The sequence below is a fragment of the Anastrepha obliqua genome, chromosome 5 (assembly GCF_027943255.1).
Source record: "Anastrepha obliqua isolate idAnaObli1 chromosome 5, idAnaObli1_1.0, whole genome shotgun sequence".
In the NCBI taxonomy this organism is placed as follows: Eukaryota; Metazoa; Arthropoda; class Insecta; order Diptera; family Tephritidae; genus Anastrepha; species Anastrepha obliqua.
The window spans coordinates 64,496,575-64,522,444 of NC_072896.1; the positions used below are offsets into that span (position 1 = coordinate 64,496,575).

The window sequence follows — 25,870 nt, forward strand, 5'->3', positions numbered from 1 at the left end:
CCAGTGACAACTGAAGTAGAAAAAGAAGATGCTTTCCTGTGCCTCGGTCATCTTATACATGATCTAAAGTATAAGGCGTAATAAGGAACCAAATACTATACGGTGATCCTGTCTGGTATATGGCAAACAAAGCTGCAGTATTGGCTGAGAGTGAAACGCAACGCATCGTAGCACGGGAAACTAGTACCCAAACTTGGGAAATATATAAGAATAAATATTTAACAGAACACTGTACGAAAATAAAACTAACTCACAGAAACTTCAGTGATTTCTTCAATATTATATGTTTGACACTCTGGTCTTCATTCGAAGGCTGAATATTTGTACAGTATCACCCAAAAAAGTACCATATTCTTTCAGAGGAAGTTTCTAACTTATTTTGGTCCTTATTGGTACATCACTAATGCCTTGAAATATACTCGTAGAAGTTTAATTGTAAATGAATACTGTTAAATATAAAACAAAACATTTTTATGTATATGTGTATAAATTTTTATACTCATTGTTAGTGTCAAATCAAAAGAAAAGAGTATATCATCCATCTAAGGCGAATCTATTAAAGGTGGTATCGGTAAACAGGCTGATTTGCTTTAATCATTCGCTGTGTTTATCCGGATGTCAGCATAAAATGATAAAACGAAAAGCCGTTCCATTTGCACTATTGTCGTACTCGTATGCATCTAGCTCCTACTTAATGATGGCTGTGCAAAATAGTTGGCCTCTTCTTTTGACGTGACATTTATATGTACAAAACTTTGTTGTTGGTCTAGCGAAAAAACGGGTATTTTGCGGACAACATGTAGCAAAGGGGAGTCCATACAAGGTGGTTAATGTAAATTGGATTTCGTTTACGTTAGAACAGAAACAATTGCTCTTTTTCGGTTAACGGTAAATTAAGCGTTAGGATGCGCCCTTGATTAAATAGTATTATAACTATACTATAAAGGTCCTTGAAATAATAAATATAATATAATCAGAAATTACTCGTTGTGCTAATCGCTTGTAGTAAAATAATTTAAGTCGCAAGGCAGAGTTGTTTTATTGTTGTTGTTGTAACAGTACAATCATTCTCCATAAATGTAAATGACGCCGGGTTGATACTCCTTGGCCGGATATAAATCAGATCCTTCCGGATTGTACTTGTAAATCTTAAATTCAAGTGAAATAAGTAACTCCAAAAGAAAAATCTTTAAAAAAAGGGGAATTTCAGCAGCAAATCTTTACACTTTTATTGAAAATAATTTTCGATAACATTAATATGCATTATTTGATCAAACATTCATATATTTGTAAATTTTCTATACAAATAGTCCAAAAATACTCGATATGTAAAATATAAAAAAGTGCGAGTTTAAAAACTCTTTAAATACATGTATAAATTTTATAAATGAATCGTGTATATTTAAATAGCGTTCACATACATATTTATTTAGTAGTATGTATGCATACATCTCACTTAAATGCCAACAGGTTTTATAATAAGTTTTGTTAATAGTAATAACAGTAAAACAGCAATTCGTTATTTCTAGATCTGGTGTGGTGTTTTCCTTTTCTTTAATTTTAACATGTAATGGAAGATTATATTTATTGATAGAATATACGCGTGAGTGCAAATGTTTACTTTTATAATTATAAAAATAATACTTTAAAGTTAGTAAGAAACGAAATATCGATGTTAGCGTTTTTACGAAGTTTTAGCTTTGAAAGAAAATTTGCTTACTTGCAATGATGCGTACCTATTACATCCGAGCCTTGTTTAATAATTAATTGTAAGTAAGGCAATCATTATATTGTACTTTTTTTTTGTTAATTGTAGTAATGTAAGGTGAGAAGTGTAATAATCCTAACAAATAATAGTTTATGACAAACAGTGAATATGGGTATGATCGAACCAAGCTTCAACAATTGCGGGGCATTACTTTTTATAGATTTAGTTTTAGATGCATAGCATCACGTTTTAAACAAAAGTTCCGGCAACATTGGTAATATCAAACCTTCTATGAAAAAATCTTGAAATCTATATATATATTCATTGTTATTATCGAATATAAAGCTCGACAGGATCCAAGTTGTTGGTCAGTTGTCGATTGGATGAAGTTTAAGTTTGATTTCAAAAAGAAATCGATTCTTTAGAGAAAATTACTGGGCAAAAAGATATATAAATGAAAAGTACCGACTTTAAAGAAACATTTTGAATATGGCCCCAACCTACATATACATTAATATCTCACCATCTATTAAATAGGTTCAAAATTCAATAATTTTTCTATTTCTTTAAAATGTTACGTTCTATGCTAAATTAGTTCTGTAATATTAGAGCAGATTATCAGTATCAGAGTACCAAGTAACAAGGCTGCAATACTGTGGTATTTATCGCATAGCTCGAACACACCCTATGCTTGTAAAAAATTAGACACATCTTAAATAAAAAACTTAAAATGGATATGTTAAATGCAAAAAGAGTGGACAATTCAATAATTTTGACATATTAACATGGTTCATTGTAGATGAAACTAAAGTAGAAGATGTTGTAAATTAAGGCAATAAAAAACGTTTATAGTTGAATATATGTATGTATTTCGGATCGTTGTGTATTTTTGGATTCCGAAAGTAGATGGAGGGAACCAGGACAATTTTTCACATTTAATTTAAAATTGACTTTCTTCACGCTTGGTAGTCTTTGATGTAACTGTTTCCGTTTCCCCATTAGTCTTTTCATGCGATATACTAGTGATTATTGATTTGATGACCACAGAGCTGCTATTGGTTTCCGTTGTATTACTGAAATTAGAAGAGTTAAACATGAAATATGTCGAAAATATAGAAGTTTCATAAAAAAAAGTGCCGGCTGGTGGAGATCCGAAAAAACGTCACTCAATGAAAACGCAGATAAAATTTTGCATTTTTTTTCTTCTTCCAAAGGAGAAGGAAGGAAGTTATCAATAGAAAGTACTTTTAAAGGGAGTTTTCTTCTAACAGACCCCTCGATTATATTCTTTGAATGTTGAATTCTGAACAATCTTTTTAGTCGAGGCAAACTTTGTGTTCACTTCTCGATAAACTGAATGTTTGTTTAAAATTCAATAAATTCTAAATATTTTTGAGATCCTCAAGTCAAATTCGACGAATTTGAAATATGATTTACGCTGATCGTTAATTAACTCATAACAAACATTTTCCCTAAGTTCAAAACAGCACTAATTATTCCTTTATAACATGTGTCGTTTCAGTTGTAATATAAAATGGAACGTATGGTAAATTAACAACCAGTAACAAAAGTTCCGGTGACTAGAGCGGAAGAGCAGCGCTTTATTTAACTGAGTTAAAGTTGTTTAACCGGTAATAGAAGAAGAGATCTATGATAGAAAAACCTCTAAGGAAATTACCTTAAAGGTGCCAAATCCATTAAGTTCGGTATGTTAAAATCGGTGACATCCTTCATATTTGCACTGGTCAAAGTTTGATTAGTTTGGGTGCTTAATACAGACAGTCGACCTGAAAGAAATTCAAGATAAGATAGTGTAATTGCAAATCGATTTTTTTTTAAATCATTTATCTTTTTTGCGAAAGCGATTTGTGTAAAAAAACTCACTAAATGTGTCCACCTGTTTTATTATAAAATATCCATTTCCTTATGTTCGTCATAGTATAAATATAATATGTAGTCCTGATTTTAAAATGTGGGTTCAGCTTTTAAAAATTATTAAATATTAAAGAGTTTTTGTGGATTCCTAAAAAAATAAACCAATGCATAGTTAAATTTTATGAGCATTTTGGACCGTGTACAGATATACTCGTAAAATACGAATTAAGACAAATACAAATTTTTATTGTTTCTAAAAAATGTTTTAAGTTGCACCAACAATGATAACTAATAGAGACGAACACAAGGCGTATTTATGTAGATCCCACATGGTATGTTCGGGATTGTCACTTCAAATATCCCCCAAAATAAAAAAACAAACCAAAATTGGAAAATGACATAGTCTATGGTATGATAAATCTGCATTAAAATGAAAATAACTAAAACAGGCACACAAAAATTTTGTCTAACAAAATATGAATACAACCAGCACCACTGCCAAATTTGTATGTCAATTTTACTTACCGACAGTTTCTTCAGTGGTCGTGGTGCATAAAGTAGTTGTTGTAGCGTTCAGATGATCTCGCACCGAGTCTACAGTTATATCGCCGATTGAGCTTGTGATTGTTTCATTGGCACGATTCGGTGAATTGTTTTCCATAGCTGAGCTAACACCATTGGTTAAACCGATGCCTCCCTTCTGTAGATCGGTGTCAACTTCAAGTGGTTTTGTCCCATCTTTCGATACTGGCTCATGTGAGTGCGTTGCTGAAATCGAACTCGTGGCATCAATGCATTCTTGGTTTTCATCAGCGTTTGTGTTAATTTGTTCGCCATTAACCACCAATTCTTCCACTTCGATGCCGCCTTGTGGTGTTACGACTTTTGTTGCCGCTAAAGAGATGCGTTGCAGTTCAGAAGATGAAAGCATATATAATGCTTCACCACCATTTGTAAAGCAAAGTGATGAAATGCCACTAGAAATAATATTTTTAACTAGATTTTTTTTATTTCTATATGCTTTGGTATGAAAGTTTATTACCTATAAAAAGTCGAGTGTTATATAAATAGAGGACCACGCATTTTAAAGCGTATTTGAACGACATATACGTTTTGTAACTACCTCTGTGCTGTAATTCAGCCTATGGATCCATCTGACACTCGGTTTTTATAACTGTGAAGTGCTACTGTTTTTACACTATGAGACGCTTCGAAAAGGAGCTTGACCTAAAAATCACTTCTATGTCCCTCACAACTTAAGATCATGCTGCCATTTTTTGCATATTGAATCCTTGTCACTTGTACAAACGGCGGTTATTTTAAATATACGACATGAAATATATGTGTAAGAAGGGACATCTCTATCAAATATCTTTTGCTGCGTTAAAGTTTTCCATCTTGCGTAAGAATTCTTGACAAAACACGCAAATATTGTAATTTGGATTTAAAAATGCCTGTTCGTAGTCGGCGGCCGCCGCAACCGAATGGGTTGGTGCGTAACTGCAATTCGGTAATACCCAGGTTCGAAACTAAAGAATATACACTAAATGATAGAAAGTTTTTTCTGCCCCACGGCAGGCAATTGCAAACCTCCGAGTGCATATCTGCCATGAAAAAACCATCTGCCGTTCGGAGGCGGCCTAAAATTGTAGGTTCCCCCATTTGTGGAAAATCACCAAAACGCACACCACAAATAGAAGAAGTTCAGCCAAACACACAACAAAGTGTGGAAGCGGCAATTATATACTTATATATATATATACTATATTTATATGTTTATATGTTTTTGGAAGCGAATGAAAGGAAATTTTTTAAAAGAAGCAAAATCAGTCTTCCGACAATTACAACTATTCCCCGTCTAGCATTTTGGAAACGTTTAATTTCAATCGACTAATATCTAGGTATCTAAAAAATATCGTCGAAAAAAACTTTTTTGGTACAATGCCTTACATTGCCTTATACTCGGAATTGGCGGTTAAAGGGCTAGCCAAAGAGTCTGTATGAAAAATTTCATGAAAATATTTAGCTTTTTCTTTACATTATTTCGTAGTTACCTTTTACGTACGTAGAGGCTATCAAAAATATAGTATTTGGTCGTTCCCTCGACAGTCCAACTTATATTACTATATGGTCCCGAAAACTCACTTCAACAGCATTCCCTAAACATATACGGAGAATATTATATGGTGTTAACCCGGGATTTGTCGCTAGGCAAATACATACACAAACGGTCTGAACCGGGTAAAAATTACCACATAATATATACGTGTATAAATAATTATATATTGATTTTACGTAGGGACCCTGAGCTCAATCTATTTGAAAGCTTTAAGAACACCGAATTTTTTTATGTAATATATGTATATTAAGATTTCAAACAAGCTTGTAGAGCACAATATACAGTTCGAATACACCCGTACTTACATTTCTTTAATTGTTCGCTTTTTTTACTTACTTAATGTCCTCGCGTCTGATGGCTGCGGCATTTAGTTGACGTTTTAATTCTGGAACCGAAAGAGCCATTATATCCCCCATATTCGTTAGACAAAGCAACGCCATTTCCTGATATAAGCGATCTCCTCCACTTCCTCCACTAGTATTGGCTATATCTTGGGCATTCTCTTGTGAACGTGTTGGAAGCGATTTGGAAGGGCTACCGCTAGAACCGTGCACCAATAAATCAGCTGGCAAACGACATGAGAAGGAAGAAAAGTGTATGCGTCGTACACGGGCCCCCTCATTTGCAGTTAGTTTATACTTGTTGATCGGTTTTAGTTGTGGCAGTGAGAAAACTTTAAATTGTTCTTCGGATGCAATCAACAATCGATGCGGTGGTGAAATCGGACTTTTATTGCTTTGTTGGTCAACTGGGTAGCCATTATGATCGAATATAGCGATACCAACTACAGGTGCGCGATGCTTCAATTGAATTTCTTTCGCCAGTTGAGCGGATACGCGTCGTGGCTGCGTAGCTGCTGTTGTAGCCGCTGCGTTATCATTCACAGGTGGCATATTAGTAGCAGCTGTTTGAGCGGCTGGCAAATGTAATAAAAAAACTGATACCGTGCTTGAGTTTGTGGCTGACCACAATGTGGGCGATGTTATATTCACTGCAATTTTTTAAAATATTTATTACTAACGAACCCATTTGAATTACATTATATTATTACCATTGGTTATGAAAGTCTTGGCGAATTGTAAACAGCGGACCATAGAACCCATACCATCATCTGTAGAACGAGCTTCTACTTGCCGTTCGATCGGCCGTGCTTCCAACTTGAAAAGCAATTTATAAGTAATTTTATTTGTTTTTGAAATATATTTAACCTATGAGTTTATAAAACAACTTCCCTCAATTGGCAAGGTCAAGCTATGTGAACTTTACAACCTCATTTACAATACACACACTATACCACAACAATGGAAAATTTCCCTTGCTGTACCCATACCGAAACCAAACAAGCCAAAAAACCTGACAGAAGGGTATAGGCCTATTTCCCTTCTATCTTGCCTATCAAAAACCATAGAAAAAATTATCCCCTCCCTCTTCCTCTGCTAATACCAACTGGTACCGCATCGAATACTTTCAGAGCCGGAGAGTTTGTATCCATTCGGACGACATGATCCAGCCAACGTAGCCGCTGGATCTTTATTCGTAGCGCTATGTCAATGTCGTCGTAAAGCTCATACAGCTCATCGTTCCATCGCCTGCGATATTTGCCGTTGCCAACGTGCAAAGGTCCAAAAATCTTCCGCAGAATCTTTTTCTCAAACCCTCCAAGCGTCGCTTCATCGGATGTAGACATCGTCCACGCTTCTGCGCCATACGTTAGGAGGGCATGATGAGAGCCTTGTAGAGTGTTAGTTTTGTTCCTCGAGAGAGGACCTAACTGCCAGTTGCCTACTTAGTCCAAAATAGCACTTAAAAGTACATACATTCGTAGAATTCATATTGAAAATCAAACTCTATTTGAGGAAAATCAATTTGATAATACAATTCAGGATATATGCTTGATATTGTCATTTGTAAAATTGTAATTGAAAGATTCTAGAATTTAATAGTTGGCGTTAGAATGTATATATTTTGTTATATACCTTCTGCTCAAATATGAACGAGACGGTATCAATAAAACGGTCCGCGGATGACATATGACAAAAATAATTTTATTGTTTTTTGGTAGGACTGTTATAAGCTTACATGGCAAATTTCAGCGTGATATGTCACATAGTTTGTTGTCTGTGCTACTGTAATAACAGTAGTAACAAGTAGTAGTAGTAACAAGTCAAGCTCGAGTGTTTTCTTCGAATTCTCTTTTATGACTTCAATTATCTCAAAATGTTTTCCACGAAGCGGCAACTTGAGCTTGGGAAACAGGAAAAAGTCACATGGAGCCATATCAGGCGAATACGGTGCTTGCGGAACGATATTAACATTATTTTTGTTCAAATAATCGGGAACAAGACGTGATGTGTGAGCTGGTGCATTATCGTGATGCAAGAACCATGACTTGTTGTCCCACAATTCCTTCCTTTTAAGACGAATGTTCTCGCGCAAACGCTTTAAAACGTCTAAATAATATTCAGCGTTAACCGATTTTGCGATTTGTGCGATTTTCAAGCACAACTTCCTTTACTTTTCCGATGTTTTCGTCGTTTACTGATGTTGCTGGACGACGTTCATGAGGCAAGTTTTCAACCGATGTACGGCCCTCTTTGAACGATTTTTATCACTGGAAAACACGTGCACGCGATAGAGCAGAGTCCCCATAGGTTGTCTGCAACATTTTTAAGGCGTCTGAAGCCAAAATATTGTTGGAATAACAAAATTTTAAACAAATTCTTTGTTCATGAATTTCCATCGTTAAATTCGAAGAACACACTCGAGCTTGACTTGTTTACAGTAGCACAGAAAACAAACTATGTGACATATCACGCTGAAATTTGCCATGTAAGCTTATAACAGTCCTACCAAAAAACAAAAAATTTATTTTTGCCATATGTCATCCGCGGACCGTTTTATTGATGCCGTCTCGTTCATATTTGAGCAGAAGTTACCGTAGCAATTTAACATATATTCATTTGTATAAATGTAACAAATTTCCATCTAGAGAAAATTGTCTGATGACATTATAAAATATTTCTGAACGAAATTTCATATAATACTTTCATACATTCAGTCTTATCAGAAGTCCTGCTTTACAAAGCTGGATCTGTAATAGTAGGAATATTCAGTAATAGTAAAAGAGGTAGAAGGCTAACAGATAAATTTAACACGGAAATAAAAACTTAAAAACGGCATTTTATAAATAGTTCGATCAAATCTTTAATTATCATAATAAACCTGCTTTACGAAGTAACATATTCACCCACTCTAAAATATATTAATATATTAATATTAATAATTTATTGTTATTTTCCATATATTAAATAAATAAATAAATATTAAAAAAAAAATACCTAGAATGCTAGGAACTGATAATATAAATAAAAATAAATCTAACAATCTAAAATTATTTGATAAAATGCCAATAAGACAAAATCAATAAAACGTGGACTTAAGATATTTAGCTTCAAGGTACACTTACCGTTGTTGGAACTTGTGATGGATTGTTTCGCGTAGAACGGCCTTTACGAAGTTTTCGGAACGACTCACGTAACGACTTTTTAAATGATTTGCGGCGGGACAATTGCTCTCCTGCACCTGTTAAATCTGTATATGGATTTTAATAATAATACTAATATAATATATATAATATACTTAATATACCATTTGGATTCAGAGTGCAACGATGAAAAACTGGTAAAAAGGTATTGCAATCAAATAAAACAAGGCCGTGGGCAGTACCTCCAGCTACCAACCCCCAATTCGCCTCCAGAGACAAGCATGTTATGCTTGCTGGTGGAAGAACTTGTAAAACGCCTGTTATTTCTACACCGGCATCACCCACAGGATCTGCATCCGGGTCAAGCAAATTTTCACGTACCGTCAACTGATCGTGTCCCTTCCAAACGAAACCATCACGATCACTTACTAGATTCATAGAACTCACTTTAAGTGGACTATTTTCAAGTTCGCTGATACCAAAGTTAGCAATAACTATTTGACCAGCGGTGCCTCCGACAATCATCCGTCCCGTGTTTGGACACAAAGCTATTTTTTTTACCGCTAAACGGGGATCATCAGAATAGGGATCGAATAGCCCTGCTTTTCGAAATGGTGGTTCTGAGTCATCCAAAGGTTCTGTCGAATCCACCGGAATGTCATCTTGGTTCTCATGCCTGTTGATAATTAAAATTTAATCTGAAGTCTTATTTTTGGTTTATATTAAATATATATATATATTCACCCAAACAATGGCGCAGTTCTAAAATGGTACAGAGGTTTTAAAACAACATCAGTACAATCCCAAAATTTTACTGAACCGTCTTCATGGCCAGTCAATAGTATTTCATACAGTCGTTCATCACTGTCAATATCATCAGGCAGTTCTGCCTCCAAAATGCCGCCATTTATTGGCCATTCTATGCTACTGCACTCTGCATCTTGTTCTTCTCCTGCGTGCACAATTTTATCATAGACATCCTGTTTGACTTGGGATGCTAGATGATTGCAAGTAACCGCGGAAGCATGAACAGAATGAAGATATGGGGCCTTAATAACAGGAATTTTGGAATCAGTTAAATCATAAGCACAGAACTCTTCCTCGAGTAATACAACCAGGACTTGGACATTGTCCGTATTATTTTGAAACGTCACAAAGAAATCGATAACTTTCGAAGTGAAGTCTAAGCACACTTTACTGCCGTCGCTTGAATGTACTGATACACAGTTATGATCTCCATAAGTTGAGCGTGGCATGCCACCAGAAAATATAACAACATCAGCGGTTCTTGAAATTTAGGATAACAAATGTATAGAATTTTGCGAATCAAATACTTTGAATAAACTTACCCGCGCTTGCCTTTATAAAGTTGATTTATGCTTTTGCAAGGATCTGGCCCATAAGGAACGTAGTTGACGTTTTTTGGGGCTTCAGCGTTGGTCAAATTCCAAGAGGCGTAGGAGCCATCAGCATGATACCAAGTAAACTGAGTTCCAGACGCATTCACAAATAGACCTACGCTCTGTCCATGACCTGGTGCAATGTACGCGCGCACAACTAAAGATGTTTCTAGATCCCACAACACACAAAGTCCACGATTGTATGCAATCAACAGCTTATTGTGTGCGTTCGGTAATTGACGTATTGACTCAATAGCACCTGGATTTAACTTGTATGTGGAGGGTACTTGCTCGAGAACAACATCGTGATATATTACAGGTTCACGAATTGCGAACGAATTCAGGTCAAATTGATATATATTGCCACCTTCAGTTCCAATCCATACGATGTCTTTATTTAACGAACAGCAAAGGGACGACACTTTCTTCAATTTTCCGTCAAAAGGTAATGTCTTGATGGCAACCAGCGATGCACCAATAGGCTCCCATAAAATCAAATGATTTGAGGCAGTCAACGAGAGTACACGCCCGGTACCGTATACCCATTCTAAAAGCTGCACGTTGAGTTCGGCCGCTGAATTGCTTATTAACGTGTGTTGCCCGTAGAACTCTACACCAGGCTGACCGAATACCTTGATAGCACCTGTTTGTGTGCCTATGGCCATGAGTTTGGAAATCGGATCATAGGCAATCGCAGAAGGTTTGTGAGGAAATCCATGTTGTACAGTCTAAAAAAAAAGAAACCTTTACTACTTTATTATATTTAGTTTGGAAATAATCGAAGTACACAACTTTTAATAAATGTTATACGTGATTCGAGCATGTCCCTCGGGCGTTCGTTTTAGAAAGAAAATCGCCGAACATGCAAAAATCTTGCCTTATTTATGCCTCTCACAAACAAACTAAACATGCTATATTGCTAAAACCGTCAACATATCGTCGAGACGAGTGGACCAACATAAAAAAAAAAAAAAAAATAATAATAATCGAGTCAAATTTACGTAGATCGCGAAATTTGTCCTTGTTTTTTGGACAAACCTCGTAAAGAAATTTTGAAGAGAATATGTGAAATAATGTAATGTAATAGTGTAAAGTAATGAATAAGTAATTGTAAATGTGGAATGTAGTTTAATTCCAAATAAAAAAATAAAAAAGGCTTAAAAAATTTAAACTTTTTACAAACCAATTTTCGCAAAACGATTTTCTGTATACGCCAGTGCTTTTATAGAATATTTTAATGGTTTGACATTTATTTTTTTAATTTTTATAATGCACCTCAGCGCTTCAATTAGATCTTCTATTTTTTTTTTTCTCCTAATAGCATAACTACAAATATGAATGAGTACTCGTATACATACAAATTGGCACTTGCAAACGATAATGATATCACTTCGCACTCAAAAAACATTAAATTTTTAGTATTAGTACACATAAATTGGCATTAATTACGAACAACGGATGTTCTGTATTTGAGTCTTATGCACAGATACTGAAGCAAATTTCCTTTGACACACAAAGAGGCGCAAGCAATCTAACTGTGTTAAAATGATACATATCTTGTATTTGTTCATAATGTTCTTCGAAGCACAAACGATACCAGCCGCGCTGTGCAGCCTCTTCTACAAGGTGAAGTCCAAAAGCCTGGCGTCATAAAATGTTTTTAATGGGTTAGTGCGTTGGAAGTTACATCCCTAGCTGACTTCTAGTGAAAGCTTGGTGACATTCGGTTCAGTGGAAGCGAAGTTATTGCGTCTAAAGTGTCAGTATGTTTGTGTCATCGGTACAAAAATGTGTTTCGAACAAATAGCTTATTCGAATTTTGTTTTAAAATCGGTAAAACGTTTACCGAAATATTTGAATTGATGAAAAAGATTTATGGCGATGATTGTCTATCTCGTGCCAGAGATCATGAGTGGTTTACACGTTTCAGAGATGGTTGTGAGGACATAAATGACAATGAACATACCGGCCGCCCAAAATCAGAAATCACCGAAAACTCCATCGAAATTGTTCGTAAATTTATCAAAAATGAACCGAAATCATCGTAAAAAATTCATCAAATCGGAGTTGAATATCTCCAAAACATCGATTCTTCGCATTTTAACTGATAATTTGGGTTTACGAAAGGTCTGTGCACGTTTCATTCCGCATAAGTTAACTGAGGACCAAAAATTGCTCAGAACTCAACATTCGAAAGACCCCATTAAAGAGGCGAGAAAAGACGAGAACTTCCTTTACAACATTGTAACGGGTGATGAAACGTGGAGTTTCCTACATGAACCTGAAATTAAGCGTCAAAGTACCGAATGGAAGGCCCCAGCGAGCCACCACCCAAAAAATCGCGTCTGGTGAAGTCAAAAATCAAGTCGATACTCATTTGTTCTTACGATTACAGGGGAATTGTCCACAAGGAGTTCGTACCAACGGGTCAAACTGCCAATGCAAACATTTTGAAGCGTTTGTTGCACTGCATTCGGCGAATTCGCACTGAATACCGCGCAGGAGGAAGCTGCCGCTTATTGCATGATAATGCACCATCTCATCGATCCACTCTTATGACTGATTTTTTGACTAGAAATCGCATTTTAACCGTCAATCACTCACCGTATTCGGCTGATGTGGCTCCCTGTGAAAATTGCATTTGGCCATGAAAGGAAAACGTTTGACGTCCGTGAGAAAGGAAAACGTTTTGCGTCCGCAGAGGCCATCTTAAAGGCTTGTACCGACATCCTGAAGGACATTCCAGTCAATGACCTGAAACACTCTTTAGAAAAGCTTTGAGATCGCGCAAAACAAAGTATCGAGGACAAAAGGGGACTATTTTGAATAAATAAGCTCGAAGTTATCAGAACAAAGCTCCTGCCGTTTGTATTTTAGCTCAGTCTTCTTTATTTTGGACTTCACCTTGTACGCGCACCTTGTTTTTTGAAACCTCCCGTATAGAATAACATCGCGAAACTGAGAGGTTAATAAGACTTAATTTAAGCAATGCAAGCTGCGTCACGGAAGAATGACCAAAAGTATATATTTTTCTGATACTGTACTTATTGGCTACTGTAGATTTTTTCATAGTTATTCTAACATTTATTCAAGTTCAGGTTACAAGAAACTGCTTTTGTCTGAGCTCTAATAGCCTACGCCGTTTGCTTTAAACCAAAATTAACGGAAAATATTTGGCAAATGGCTGAATCAGAAAACAGTCGAAAGAAAATATGCTAACATCAAAAATAATAATAATGCTAACATCAAACATGGCGGCCGCCGTAACCAAAAGGAATGTGCGTGACTGCCATTCGGAATTCAGAGAGAACGTAGGTTCGAATTCGGGGTTTTGAGTGATGAAAATCTTTATTCGACCTTTAAGCGCTCCATTGTTGTTTATACCTATACTGCAACTGTCTAGTCAAGAAGTTCAATAAGACGCCATTTGCAAAAATGTAAGTTTTTCAATAGGGTGATTAATTTTGCGCATGCACGACGATACCGTACGTAAAATACTCAAAAAGATGGGCATAGCGGACGTGTAGCACGTAGAAAACCGTACATATCCGAAATCAACAGAAAAATAAGCATGGATTTTCCAAACGAATATGTTAAAAAGCCACCAGAATTTTGGGAACGTGTTCTATTTTCGGATGAAAACAAATATTGCATATTTATATTAGCATTAAAGGAAGGAAACTAGTATTGCGTAAGGACGGTACTGTGCTCGAAAAACAAAATCTTGCACCAACTGTGAAGCATGGCGTCGAAGGTTTGGGGTGTATGGCGGCGCAAGGAGTTGGCAAACTTGTTTTTATAGTCAATAATGGATTGATTTTCTTATTTAAAGACTAGTATGATGCAAAGCGTTCAACAGTTGGAGCTTGGTGATGATTTCTGATTTCAGCATTATAATGATCCCAAGCATTCGGCATATAATTTTAAGATCTGGTTGCTGTACATAATATTCGGTTTGGTCGAAAAACAGTAGCGCTTTAGTTCCTCAAAAATTATCACACAATCGTCACGTTCTATATGAAGCATCATATCGTTGCCGTAAATTACGAAGAAGCACAGAACAGACGGAAAGCGTTCGTGGCTTGCCGGTTCCACGTTACCAGAATGACTCAAGTTTTTCCCGATTAATGGCTGCCGCCCTAGTAAACTAGCCCTGTCTAGTGTGCCGCACCCCATCCCCAATCTATCGTCACAGGAGCAATCCCACGCAGCATGTTTGCTCCAAATATTTCTCTTCAGGGCTGCTATCGAACCAAACCCTGGGACCATAAGTATTCTACTTCTGCATATGCCACAAACGGCTTCACCCGAACTCCACCTCGGTTAGGAGCAATAAGTGCAACGGGTGGTGCCACCGTAAGACCTACTCAGGCCTTAAACGACGACGCCCCCACCAGGGTAGTGGGCAATAGCAGCTCGCCTGATATCACAATTGTTAACGCCGGTCTGATAAATAGCATAACCTGGCGACCTATGCTATCGCTTGCATCAGACCACTTACCCATTATAATCTCGATCGAGAAACCTGCCGACTTTGTTTCCGCGTATCACAAGCCATACATCAACTTTAATAAAGCTAATTGGACCAGATTCGCGGAATATTATAATATTCCATATTATTAATATTACCATTCGAAATTCACAGAGAGAACGTAGGTTCGAATCTCGGTGAAACACCAAAATTAAGAAAACCATTTTTCTAATAGCGGTCGCCCCTCGGCAGGCAATGGCAAACCTCCGATTGCATTTCTGCCATGAGGAGACTCTTACCACCTTCTTAAGTACCCAGCACTACACTAACCACCTTTTTACATGCCCCATCAAACCCACTTCTCTAACACCTCTCTCCAGGAAGTGAATGCTTTTATTGGCAATAGAGCGTAAAAGTAGTTGACGAATTCATCATAATGATCTGGTATATATATTGGCTCTGTAAGACTGTCACTGAAAAACTTGACTTTTTAAATAAAGACCATCAGGTTCTTGTCCGCATTGTTCGAGCTAGGAATAGATCTTGTCCATGGTATTGTACAATAATAATACTCGTACATTTTCAACATTCGTTTATAAATATCCGTTGTTTTTAAACCTTCCAATCACTGCACGATACTTGATTTTTTTCATGTATTGTAGAAAATGCTGACACGTCAATACTAAATGGCTTTGGCAAAGTAATAAAGTTTCTTTTAAACTATATTTCTAAGATATACGTTAAAATATATACATATGTATATTTAAATGAGATACGGCTATACACAATTTTAATTTCCTTTCCAAAAACAATCGAGTGCATCAGACAAACAGCAAAGCTTGAAAATTTGACGTGGAAAACAGCTATATTTCTTTTTCTATGTTTTTTCTTTATATAAATTGTTAAGAATGAACTTTTTTCATAAATTAATGAATAAAACTTGTTACTAAACATATATATTAATACCAAAGTGTAGACCCGCATTATCGCAACGACCTGGATTTATATCCGGCCAAGGACTGTTACTCCAGCAACATCCCTCAAACAGGGAACACGTTTTTGCTGTTAAAACCACAACTAATTTTTGTTTCCGATATAACGAATTCTCAGTTTAACGAATAGTCATGCCACTATATCATTTGTTGTATCGGAGCACAACTGTTTAATCAAGTGTATATCTTAGCCAATTATGTATATGAATTTTAAGTATTTAAATCGATGGTTTCCACGGACTATCATCACAGAGGTCCCATAAATCATATTTCTGTATAAAATCCCCAAAATTCGAGCATACTTTACATATATACACATGCATGTATGTATATGAATTTCGTTGCAAGAAGTTACAACAGGTACCTTTCAATTTCTTAAATTATTTTAACTTGAAATTCATATCTTATCACTTAGTACAAGGCTTATCAGGCAATGTTTTGCCTACTTACTCACCCGCTGGTCGTTAATGAGCGCATGTGCATGTACCTATTAAGATATGTAATCAAAACCACACCCAATAGAATTGTACTTATATGAACATTTGTAGGTATGTATGCGCACGCATTTCTAAAGGGTAAGCCAAAGCAAACTGATTTATTTCTAAATAGCTATTTGTAATAAAAGTGGTAAAAATTCAGTATCAAGCCTTCGCGGCACGAAATTTATCACTTAACGCTTCACAAACGTTTCGAAATACCATATATATTGCAAGTTTACTTCCATAGTTGATACAGTCTTGCCGTAAAAATTTCGGTCAAGGTAATGCATCAAACCGAAAATATTGTGCTATTGTAGGTACATTATGCCGAAGAAATCAACTTGAATCAGATATCAGAGTAGTGTGGTAGTTCCCATAACCATCTGGATTTTAAACTGTTTAGTTTTGTTTTTTCTGTGAGAATAGAATTTATATATTATATTTGTTAATGAACGAAAAGTTTTGTTTAATTGAAGCTTTTTTAGTGTAATTTGTTGCTGTTAGTGTAAAAAGTTGCAGCTTTCATATTTTGGGGAAACGGTATATAGAAATAAATTGATACGACCGCACTACCTATAGAAATGGAAACTCGAAAATATCAATACAGCATTAACTATAACGTTTTCATTGATAATTCGACTAAAAAATTCCCATAAAAGCTTAACCTTCCCTTAATATGAGACTTATGCTTTTATTCTTCTTAAAATACAAAAATTTTGGTTCTGACTTCTGTATGTATGTATTATATATACATATTTTCCCCAAATTCATATAGATAGTAACCATTTGGTACAATGGCAAAAATACAATGCCATTGCCTGCCGAAGGGCGACGGCGATTTGGTAGACACGTACCAACCAATTCGGCTACGGCGGTCCGGTTTTTTTTATAGTGCAAATACCTGACCTAATATGCACGTTATTTGCGATAATGAAATCTTGAAAAAAAAAAGAAGACTATATGTATGAAGACGTCGTACGACTTGGAACGAAACAGAATCCGAACATATAATTTACAACAACATGTATATTATAATGAATCGTTGGTTTCGATTGAGGATATACAGTATGTCAAGAATGAGTTTTGGCATTGAAAATAAATTAAATTTTTCGATTTTAATAGAAAAAAATAGCAGTTTTATTTGTCTTTGACTTCTTTTTTGCAATTATTCATATTTATTCACAGCATTTAACCCTTTCGTCCCTGAATTCGAATTTCGTATATCCAACAAAAATAATTACCTTAAAAGCCTATGTTCGATTAATATACAATATTTTAGATGAAAAAGCAAAGAAATTTATTTGTGGGAGGCCGTGGAGGGAGGAAAAGGTGTGGTACATTTTTTTAGTTTTTAACCGGTACACATATGTACCAACAGGTACAACAAGTTACATTGTATTCTTAGTGTTATCGCTATAATATAAAGAAATATCATTTATTTTGTGTGATAAAGCTTTAAACAATCTTTACATAATGGAACATTACATTCTTCGCAAATAGTTTTTGTTCTCTTTTGAATTTTTACTAACGCGCAACGACTACAACGTCTTCTTGTAGCACCTTCGACAGGCAGATGTAATGATGAGCCAAAATGTTTTCTCTTCTTGGAAAGACTACCCCTTCTTGATAATGGGAATCCTGTAGTCTTCTACCCTTCTGCAATCAGTTCTTCAGCAAAATTCACAACATATGTAAGATAAGGAACTTTCTCATTTTTACTCCTCAAATCGTTGTTAAGTATTCATGCGTTGGTTGTACACATACCAAGGGAAGTATAAAAGACTTTCTTCCACCATTTGGTAGACTTTCTATCATGATTGTAGAGACTTATGAATTGATCAGCCCGATCAACTCCGCCCATTTTCTGTCGATAGAATGCAATTGCTTCGGGGCAGTCTATTTCCACTTTTTTTGAAATTTTAGTCATATTAGGTTTATGACAATTAGTCATTAACAACACTTCTTTTGTATCTTGTAACTTTGTACACATAAGTCAGGTATCAGTACACCGCAATAGTGCTTCTCCCCGTTTAAGTTTTCCTGGCATTGCTGGAACATTTTTGCGGTTAGCCATGCAAGTGCCAACAGCAGCAAAGCTAATAGTTTCCAATAAATTTACACTTGTAAAAAAGCGATCAAAGCATAGAACTACATCAGGAGCCTTTATTGTAGAAGCTAATGTCTTCACAACTCTTTCTCCAAGAGTTAATGAATCAACACTTGATTCTGAACCTTTACCAACGTACACATTAAGGTCATATGTATATCCAGAATCAGCGTCACAACGTAGCCATAGTTTGATACCACGTTTGACTGGCTTCAAAAGCATATATTGCATGAGTGAGGAACGGTGCTTGAATTTGCTTGCTTTCATCTATACTTTGATGTGGACTGTCTTGGCGACATTTACTAAAAGTGTGCTTCAAAGAAATTAAGTCATCTACATAGTAAGATTTTGATGTATTTAGAGGCTTACTATGTGCTGAAAAGTATAATCTGGAAGCAAGGACCATATATATATATGAGTCCGTTGCGGTTAAGTTGGAGAAACTTGAAGCTCATCGGGAGTATTATCGTAACGCGGTGTGAGGACGCGTGAGATTGTCTACGTTGGTCCTGCTGTGCATTCCGTAGTTGTTGTTGCGGCCTGATGGTGTCAGAGGACGGTTGCGGGTGCAGAGCTTTGCAGCAGGTCATAGCACTTTGGAAAGAGACACCAACCACTGCAAGCACTTGACTGATGTTAGGTTCCGAGGAATCCTGGTCTAACACACGGAGCAGACTGTGCGGGGGGCCAAGAGCTGCTGATTTCCCCCGCACTGGGTTGGAGCAGGAGGGTTATGCGTTGGAGAGGGAGTTGTGTTGCATCGATGGCCTCCTAACCGTTGCACTTTAATTAGTGGCGACAGTTTGAAGTGCCGGTACATTTGACGATGAAGCCGCCTGGTGGCGGGAGCAACCCAGGAGTTGTCGATTTGATTTGTCCTGGATCTCGTCGGAGTAGTTGAAGAGGTGCCTCCTGACGTACCTATGAGGCTGCTAGCACCCTGGTAGAAACTGTTTGCTGAGTCAAACATTTTTTTGACTCAGAGTACGCTCACCGTATGCCACTGTCAACATTTAATTGCATTTTGAGCATTTAATTCCATTTTTTAGACGACATTTGGTGCAACATCTTTGATTCATTTTTCTCGATAGCAGATAATCACTGAACACGTAAAACACTTGTCTTATTTATGCCTCTCACAAACAAACCAAACATGCTACATTGCTAAAACCGTGAACATATTTTTGAGTCGAGTGTACCAACATAAAAAAGTTAATAATCGAAAGTCGAATGTACGTAGCCCGTGAAATTTGAAACCTTCACTTTATTTTTTGAACACCTTTCGAAGCAATCGAAACTTTAAGGAGTATAGTAAAGGGTGTTAGGTGTTAAACAGGAGATATGATTAACAATTTTTTATGGCCGGAATTGGATAGTATTGATCGGGATAACGTTTATTTTCAACAAGACGGCGCTACGTGTTACGGGAAAAGTTTCTGGACCGTGTTATCTCTCGATAATCACAATTGGTCACCGAGATGTTGTGATTTAACACCTTGTGACTTTTTTTTGGGGCTACGTGAAAGAGAAAGTCTACGCTAATTGTCCAGGGTCGATTCAAGACCTCAAGAATTCGTGAGGCTATCGAGGACGTAGGGCAGCCACTTTGCAATTCGGTTATGGAAAATTTCATGAAAAGGATATTGTCCTGTAAGCGTGATCGTGGTGGTCATTTGCCTGATGTTATTTTCCATTATTAACGGCATACATTACTCTTTATAAGGAAATAAACAGCCGATCATTTTTCTTTGAATATCAAAATAACACCTCTTATTGGAACACCCTTTATAAAAAAATTAAATTAAAGAGAAATTGCATATTAACATGCAAACGCCCAACAACATAACTATTGTATTTTAATACATGCCATTTATCGATCGCGGAGGGGCTACTAATTATATTTATATAACTATAACGGCTAAAACCATTAGCTTACCATTATCTTTACCAAGATCGAGTTATTTGCGAAAGTGTGCATTTCTAATATAAGGTAAATGATAGAAATCACACCAACTCCCACATTGCCCACGCTAAATCATAGCGTGGATTTCGAAACGTGTATTGTAAAAGCAAAAAATTAGAGTTGAGCTCCGAACGGGGAAACAGCAGAAAGCGAGGAAAACAAAGAAGTAGCTAAACAAGTTTTGCTGGGTGATGAGACATCGCGCTTTGCGTATCTATTACAAACGACCACCATCTATGTACTATTCTAAAAGTCAATATAAGTATGCATGTAGGAAACTGTATACACAAAAGAATATATATTATATAACACAAAGGTAGGCATACACGCTATTCTTAAGCAATAGTTATATATGTAATAGATATAGATATTACGAAAATTGCTGCACATACATTCTTACGATACAGGTTTGTAAATTGATAAGAATTCTTTAGAAGACCCATGCCGTTAGCGAAAAAAGAATTTGCTAAACATGTAACTAAGCGAACAATGTGTTTATAAAATTAGTCATAGTTTCGTTTTTCGACTAACCAAAAACATTATTTACTTCAATTGGTGTTATCTACCAAGCAGAGCATTCTTAAGAATTTAGATAAATACAGGGTGGCTGATGAATTTTGCTACATTAAGAAACTCAAATAACTTTTTTTTTAGTGTATGGAATTCATTTTTTTTTTTTTCAAGTTAAAGGTCATTAAATTTTATTAAATGTAGCTTAACTAGTTTTGAAAATAATTGAATTTAAATGCCCCCCATGCTCGTTGACACAAGTGCGGCATCTTAGTAAAAAGTTGTTCATTGCTGCTTTGAGAGTTGCGACAGGAATAGCCGCAATTGTTGCCCGAATGGATTGTTTTAGTTCATCCAAATTTGTTGGCTTTGTTTTATAAACTTCTTGTTTACATAAACCCCACAAGAAAAAGTCAGGTGCAGTAAGGTCAGGCGACCTGGGGGGCCAACGAAATTCGGAGTTTCTTGAAATCAGTTTATTGGGAAATTTTCGTCGCAACTCTGTCATAACAGTCTGGGCTATGTGAGACATTGCGCCATCTTGTTGAAACCACACAGAGTTGAAAGGAATTCTCTTTCGGCGTAGTTCTGGATAGAAAAATTCTTTCAGCATTTTCAAATAACGGTCTCCAGTAACCGTAACGGTGTGACCATTTTCTTCAAAAAAATAAGGCCCGACAATACAGCGTGAAGAAACCGCACACCACACTGTCACGCGAAGAGGATGCAATTCCGTCTCGTGGAGTATCTGTGGGTTAGAAGTACTCCATATTCGACAATTTTGTTTGTACACATTGCCGTTTAAATCGAAATGGGCCTCATCAGACATGAAAAGGCAGTTTAACATGTTTTGGTCTTCTTCCACCATTTGCAGGATCTTCTGGCAAAATTCCAAGCGAATCGGCAAGTCTGCTGCATTCAGTTTGTTAACCATTTGAATTTTGTAGGGAAATAAGTCTAAATCTTTGTGCATTATTGTTTGTAAAGACTGTCGGCTGACACCAAGTTGAGCAGATAAGCTTCTTGTTGAAACCCTTGGATTGCTTTGTATAGCTGCAGCTACAGCAGCGATCGTTTCCTCCGTCCGAACTGGTGGGTTTCGATGATAAGGCCTTCTTGCGACTGTTCCTTGGTAAGCAAAATTATTCACCAGTCTCATTATGGTCCATCTGCTTGGGGGATCGCCGCCAAACATCCGCCTGTCTCTCTCTGTACCAAAACTACGGACTCCAGTGCGTGATAGCGGCGGGCTATCCAAATTCTTGTTTGCGTGTCCCAGTTATCCATTTTAATAAATTTTAAAAATCAATCTGCAAATTAAAACAAAAATGGAACAGATAACTTAAAAAGAAAAAAAGTTATTCAATTTTTTTTTGGTAGCGGCTTTCATCAGCCACCCTGTATTAGCCTAGTTTACTAAAACATAACGTTATAAAGGGTTTTCCAATTGGCGCGGGTCGATTTTGGCGCCCTGCGGCAGCCATTTTGTTTTGGTGACATTTGTAAAATCTTTTGTTTATTATTCAGTTGTTTATGCCAAATCATCGTTACACGATTGAACAGCACGTTCAAATGATAAAACTTTATCAAAATGAGTGTTCATTAACGCAAACGTTGCGCGCATTGCGCCCATTTTTCGGTAGACGTGGTGGCCCTTCCAATTTCTTATGGCACATATTGAACCATATGGACCTAGACGACATGTGGTTCCAGCAGGACGGCGCTACGTGCCACACAGCAAACGCCATTTTATTCCATTTCAACATGTACCCGCCCTTATTGAAAACCCTTTATATGTTTCTGGGTGTATTAAGTACTGCTGACCGAGGTGTATTTAATCAGTTCGGTTTTATTCTACGAGGGGTGCCTTTTATATATCGGGATTAGAGAACAAAAACAAATTTTAATCATCGAAAATCACTTTATTGTTTTTCAAAATATTCTCCATGAAGATCTATACACTTTTGCATGCGTTTGAACCAATTATCGAAGCACTTTTGCCACTCTGAATGAGGTACCTCCAAAACATGCATTCTGAATGCCGCAACCGCTTCTTCAGGTGTCGAAAAACGTTGACCTCTCAGCTTGTTTTTAACGTACGGGAATAAAAAGAAGTCATTCGGTGCCATGTCAGGACTATACGGCGGATGACCCATTAATTCGATGTTTTGGGTGCTCAAAAATGCAGTTGTTTGAGCCGATGTGTGAGAGCTCGCATTGTCCTGGTGAAGAGTGATCCGTATTTGGCGATTGGTTTTCCTAATTTCTTGGAAGACAACTGGCAAACAAATGGTTGTGTACCACTCAGAATTTACTGTTCTGCGTTGTTGTAGTGGTACGGTTGCGACATGTCCAGTTTTTCCGAAAAAACAGACGACCATTTGCTTGGAAGTGCTTCGTGCGCGAACAACTTTTGTTGGATTTGGTTCATTTTGAAACACCCATACAGTCGACTGCTGTTTACTTTCGGGCGAATACGCATAAATCCATGATTCATCACCTGTCACGATGTCATAGACGTGTTTCGAAGCCCCGCGATCGTATTTTTTGAGCATTTCCTTCGACCAATCGACACGAGCCTTTTTTTGAGCGATTGACAAATTGTGTGGGATCCAACGCGAACAAATTTTTTTGACAGTCAAATGTTTATGCAATATTGAATGTATGCTGGTCCCACTAATGCCTAAGATTGTCTCAATCTCACGATAGGTCACATGACGATCTTGCATTATCAGTTCCCGCACAGCATCAATGGTTTTCGGAACAACAGCTGATTTTCGACGACCCTCACGAAATTCGTCTTGGAGTGAACTACGACCACGATTGAATTCACCATACCATCGATAAACACTGGTCCTGGATGGAGCTTCATAGCCAAACAACACAAATAGCGCTGGTATTTCAAAACGTTCCGAGTACGTAAAAGCAAAAAATGTCAAACTTTGCGATACAGCTGTCAGTTGCCAGATTGCAATACTAGGGTTGCCAAATCCCGACATATAAAAGGCACCCCTCATGTAAGCCAAACTAATTGGATTGTTTTAAAACCAGCAAAAAAATTATTATAATATTAGAGTTCGATAACAAAATTATCCATCACCATCAAAACAAATTAAGAGCGTAAGCGAAAATTAACCCCCAAAGAGCAGAAAAGTAAACGAGCGGAAAAAATGCGTTCCTACGACAGTCAGTTCTATAATAGTGGAACGACCCGGACTTACATCCACCCAAAGACTATCATTCCAGCAGCATTCCCCGTGCATGTATGGGGAATGTTTAGGCTGCTACAGCAGCAAAAAGTAACGGAAAATTCACTTGCAAAAGACGGTAGAAGATATACCACCTGAGGTTTTGAAAAACTTTTGTATTGCCCAAAAAATACCACAAATTTACTTATACAAGTATACTCATGTTTTTTGTTGTTCAATTTTCAATTTCATTGTTTCTGACTATAAACTGCGAATTTCAAACTGGCGCAAGAGTAGAAATGCATAAAATACGAAATTCCACATAAAATTGATTTGTTTTGCTGGCTAAAATTTCTCAGCACAAAATGAGAGTCTCTGTTGCACCGAATTGTCACTTTGCTCTCTAACTTTGATACCATGAATAATTTTTTTGGCGTTATCGAACGCCTACTTGTAAAAATTAGTAATAACTATTACAAATTCTTGTGTTATCGAAAACAAATAATAACTAGTAGTAATAGGTTTGTTATCAAACGGAAAAATGTTATCAACTTGAAATTACTATTTTTTATGAATATAATTTTTTTCGCTTTAGTCTTATTCGAAAATATGTTTGTAAGTATCTCTTCATACAAACATTTATAAAAATAAAACGTACACGAATCTTAAATACAGGCAAAATTGTGCTTTGTTTCTATTAGTTTTTTCACCAAATGACAATTTGTTAATCATGATCTAGGTTTATCCTATTAATAAGGATATGCACTATACCCCTCTTGTTCTTAAACTCGAATTTTACGAATTTGTCTGCTGCTCTTTTCGACAACACAATGACTTTTAATTTTGCCCTTTGTGATCTTTTCAGTCTAAATCAAATTATTTCTGAGATGAGCTGGTCTGCCTTGCTTTCTAACTCAGATGTTTCTAACTGTTTTGAAATTTTTAGCAACGCTATTTGATTTATGCTTAGAGAATGTTCCAGTTGTCAAAAGGCAGCCATATAAATTGCCTTGGTATATAAAGGGGTTAACAATGTTAAAAAATCTACGGAACAAGTTTTACGAGAAATTTGTTCAGACCAATAGTCAGGCCTTTTATGATAAACACCAGTATTATATGAAAGAATTCAACCGTTTGGACCAAGCCTAGTACGTTTTGGAGTTTTACAAAGTCGAAAAAATCGTGCTCATTTATTCCTTCATCTGTATTTTTCAATAACAAAACTGTTGGCAGTGCTGCTGTCAATCTGTTCACAGGTTTTTCCAAATCCAATTTTGTGTATGATGATAATATTAACCAATGTAGGCTTTTATCTGATATTATATAATTTGTTTTGGGTCAATGTCCATTTCATTTGATTATATATCTTTTGCTATATTTAAACTAAAACATTCCTCTAAGGCAAACGTTGATGGTATTTCGACCCTTTTGTTAAAAGGCTGCCATACGCTAGTTGTACCTCTAGAAATACTATTCAATATGTCACTTCGTAGTGGCGAGTTTATCGATGCCTGGAAAGTTGCTACGGTAACTCCTATTTATAAATGTGGAAACAAGAGTACCGCATGTAATTA

General features: G+C 36.5%; 1 protein-coding gene across 2 annotated transcripts in view; it reads right to left on the reverse strand.

Annotated features, from left to right (window-relative positions):
• Positions 1 to 1,808: 1,808 nt before the first annotated feature.
• LOC129246851 (lethal(2) giant larvae protein) overlaps positions 1,809 to 25,870 on the reverse strand; it is a 34,111-nt gene continuing 10,049 nt past the window's right edge. Inside the window, exons 3-11 of one of the 2 annotated variants that reach the window (XM_054885517.1) lie at positions 10,536 to 11,314; positions 9,931 to 10,473; positions 9,351 to 9,862; positions 9,169 to 9,293; positions 6,754 to 6,859; positions 6,039 to 6,693; positions 4,109 to 4,560; positions 3,387 to 3,495; positions 1,809 to 2,781 (exon numbers count right to left, since the gene is read on the reverse strand). In XM_054885517.1, coding sequence (XP_054741492.1) covers positions 2,649 to 2,781; positions 3,387 to 3,495; positions 4,109 to 4,560; positions 6,039 to 6,693; positions 6,754 to 6,859; positions 9,169 to 9,293; positions 9,351 to 9,862; positions 9,931 to 10,473; positions 10,536 to 11,314 — 3,414 coding nt within the window. In that variant the 3' untranslated portion in view covers positions 1,809 to 2,648. Of the gene's footprint in view, positions 2,782 to 3,386; positions 3,496 to 3,592; positions 3,732 to 4,108; positions 4,561 to 6,038; positions 6,694 to 6,753; positions 6,860 to 9,168; positions 9,294 to 9,350; positions 9,863 to 9,930; positions 10,474 to 10,535; positions 11,315 to 25,870 lie in introns of those variants that run through there. The other variant, XR_008582519.1, reaches the window with a different exon arrangement.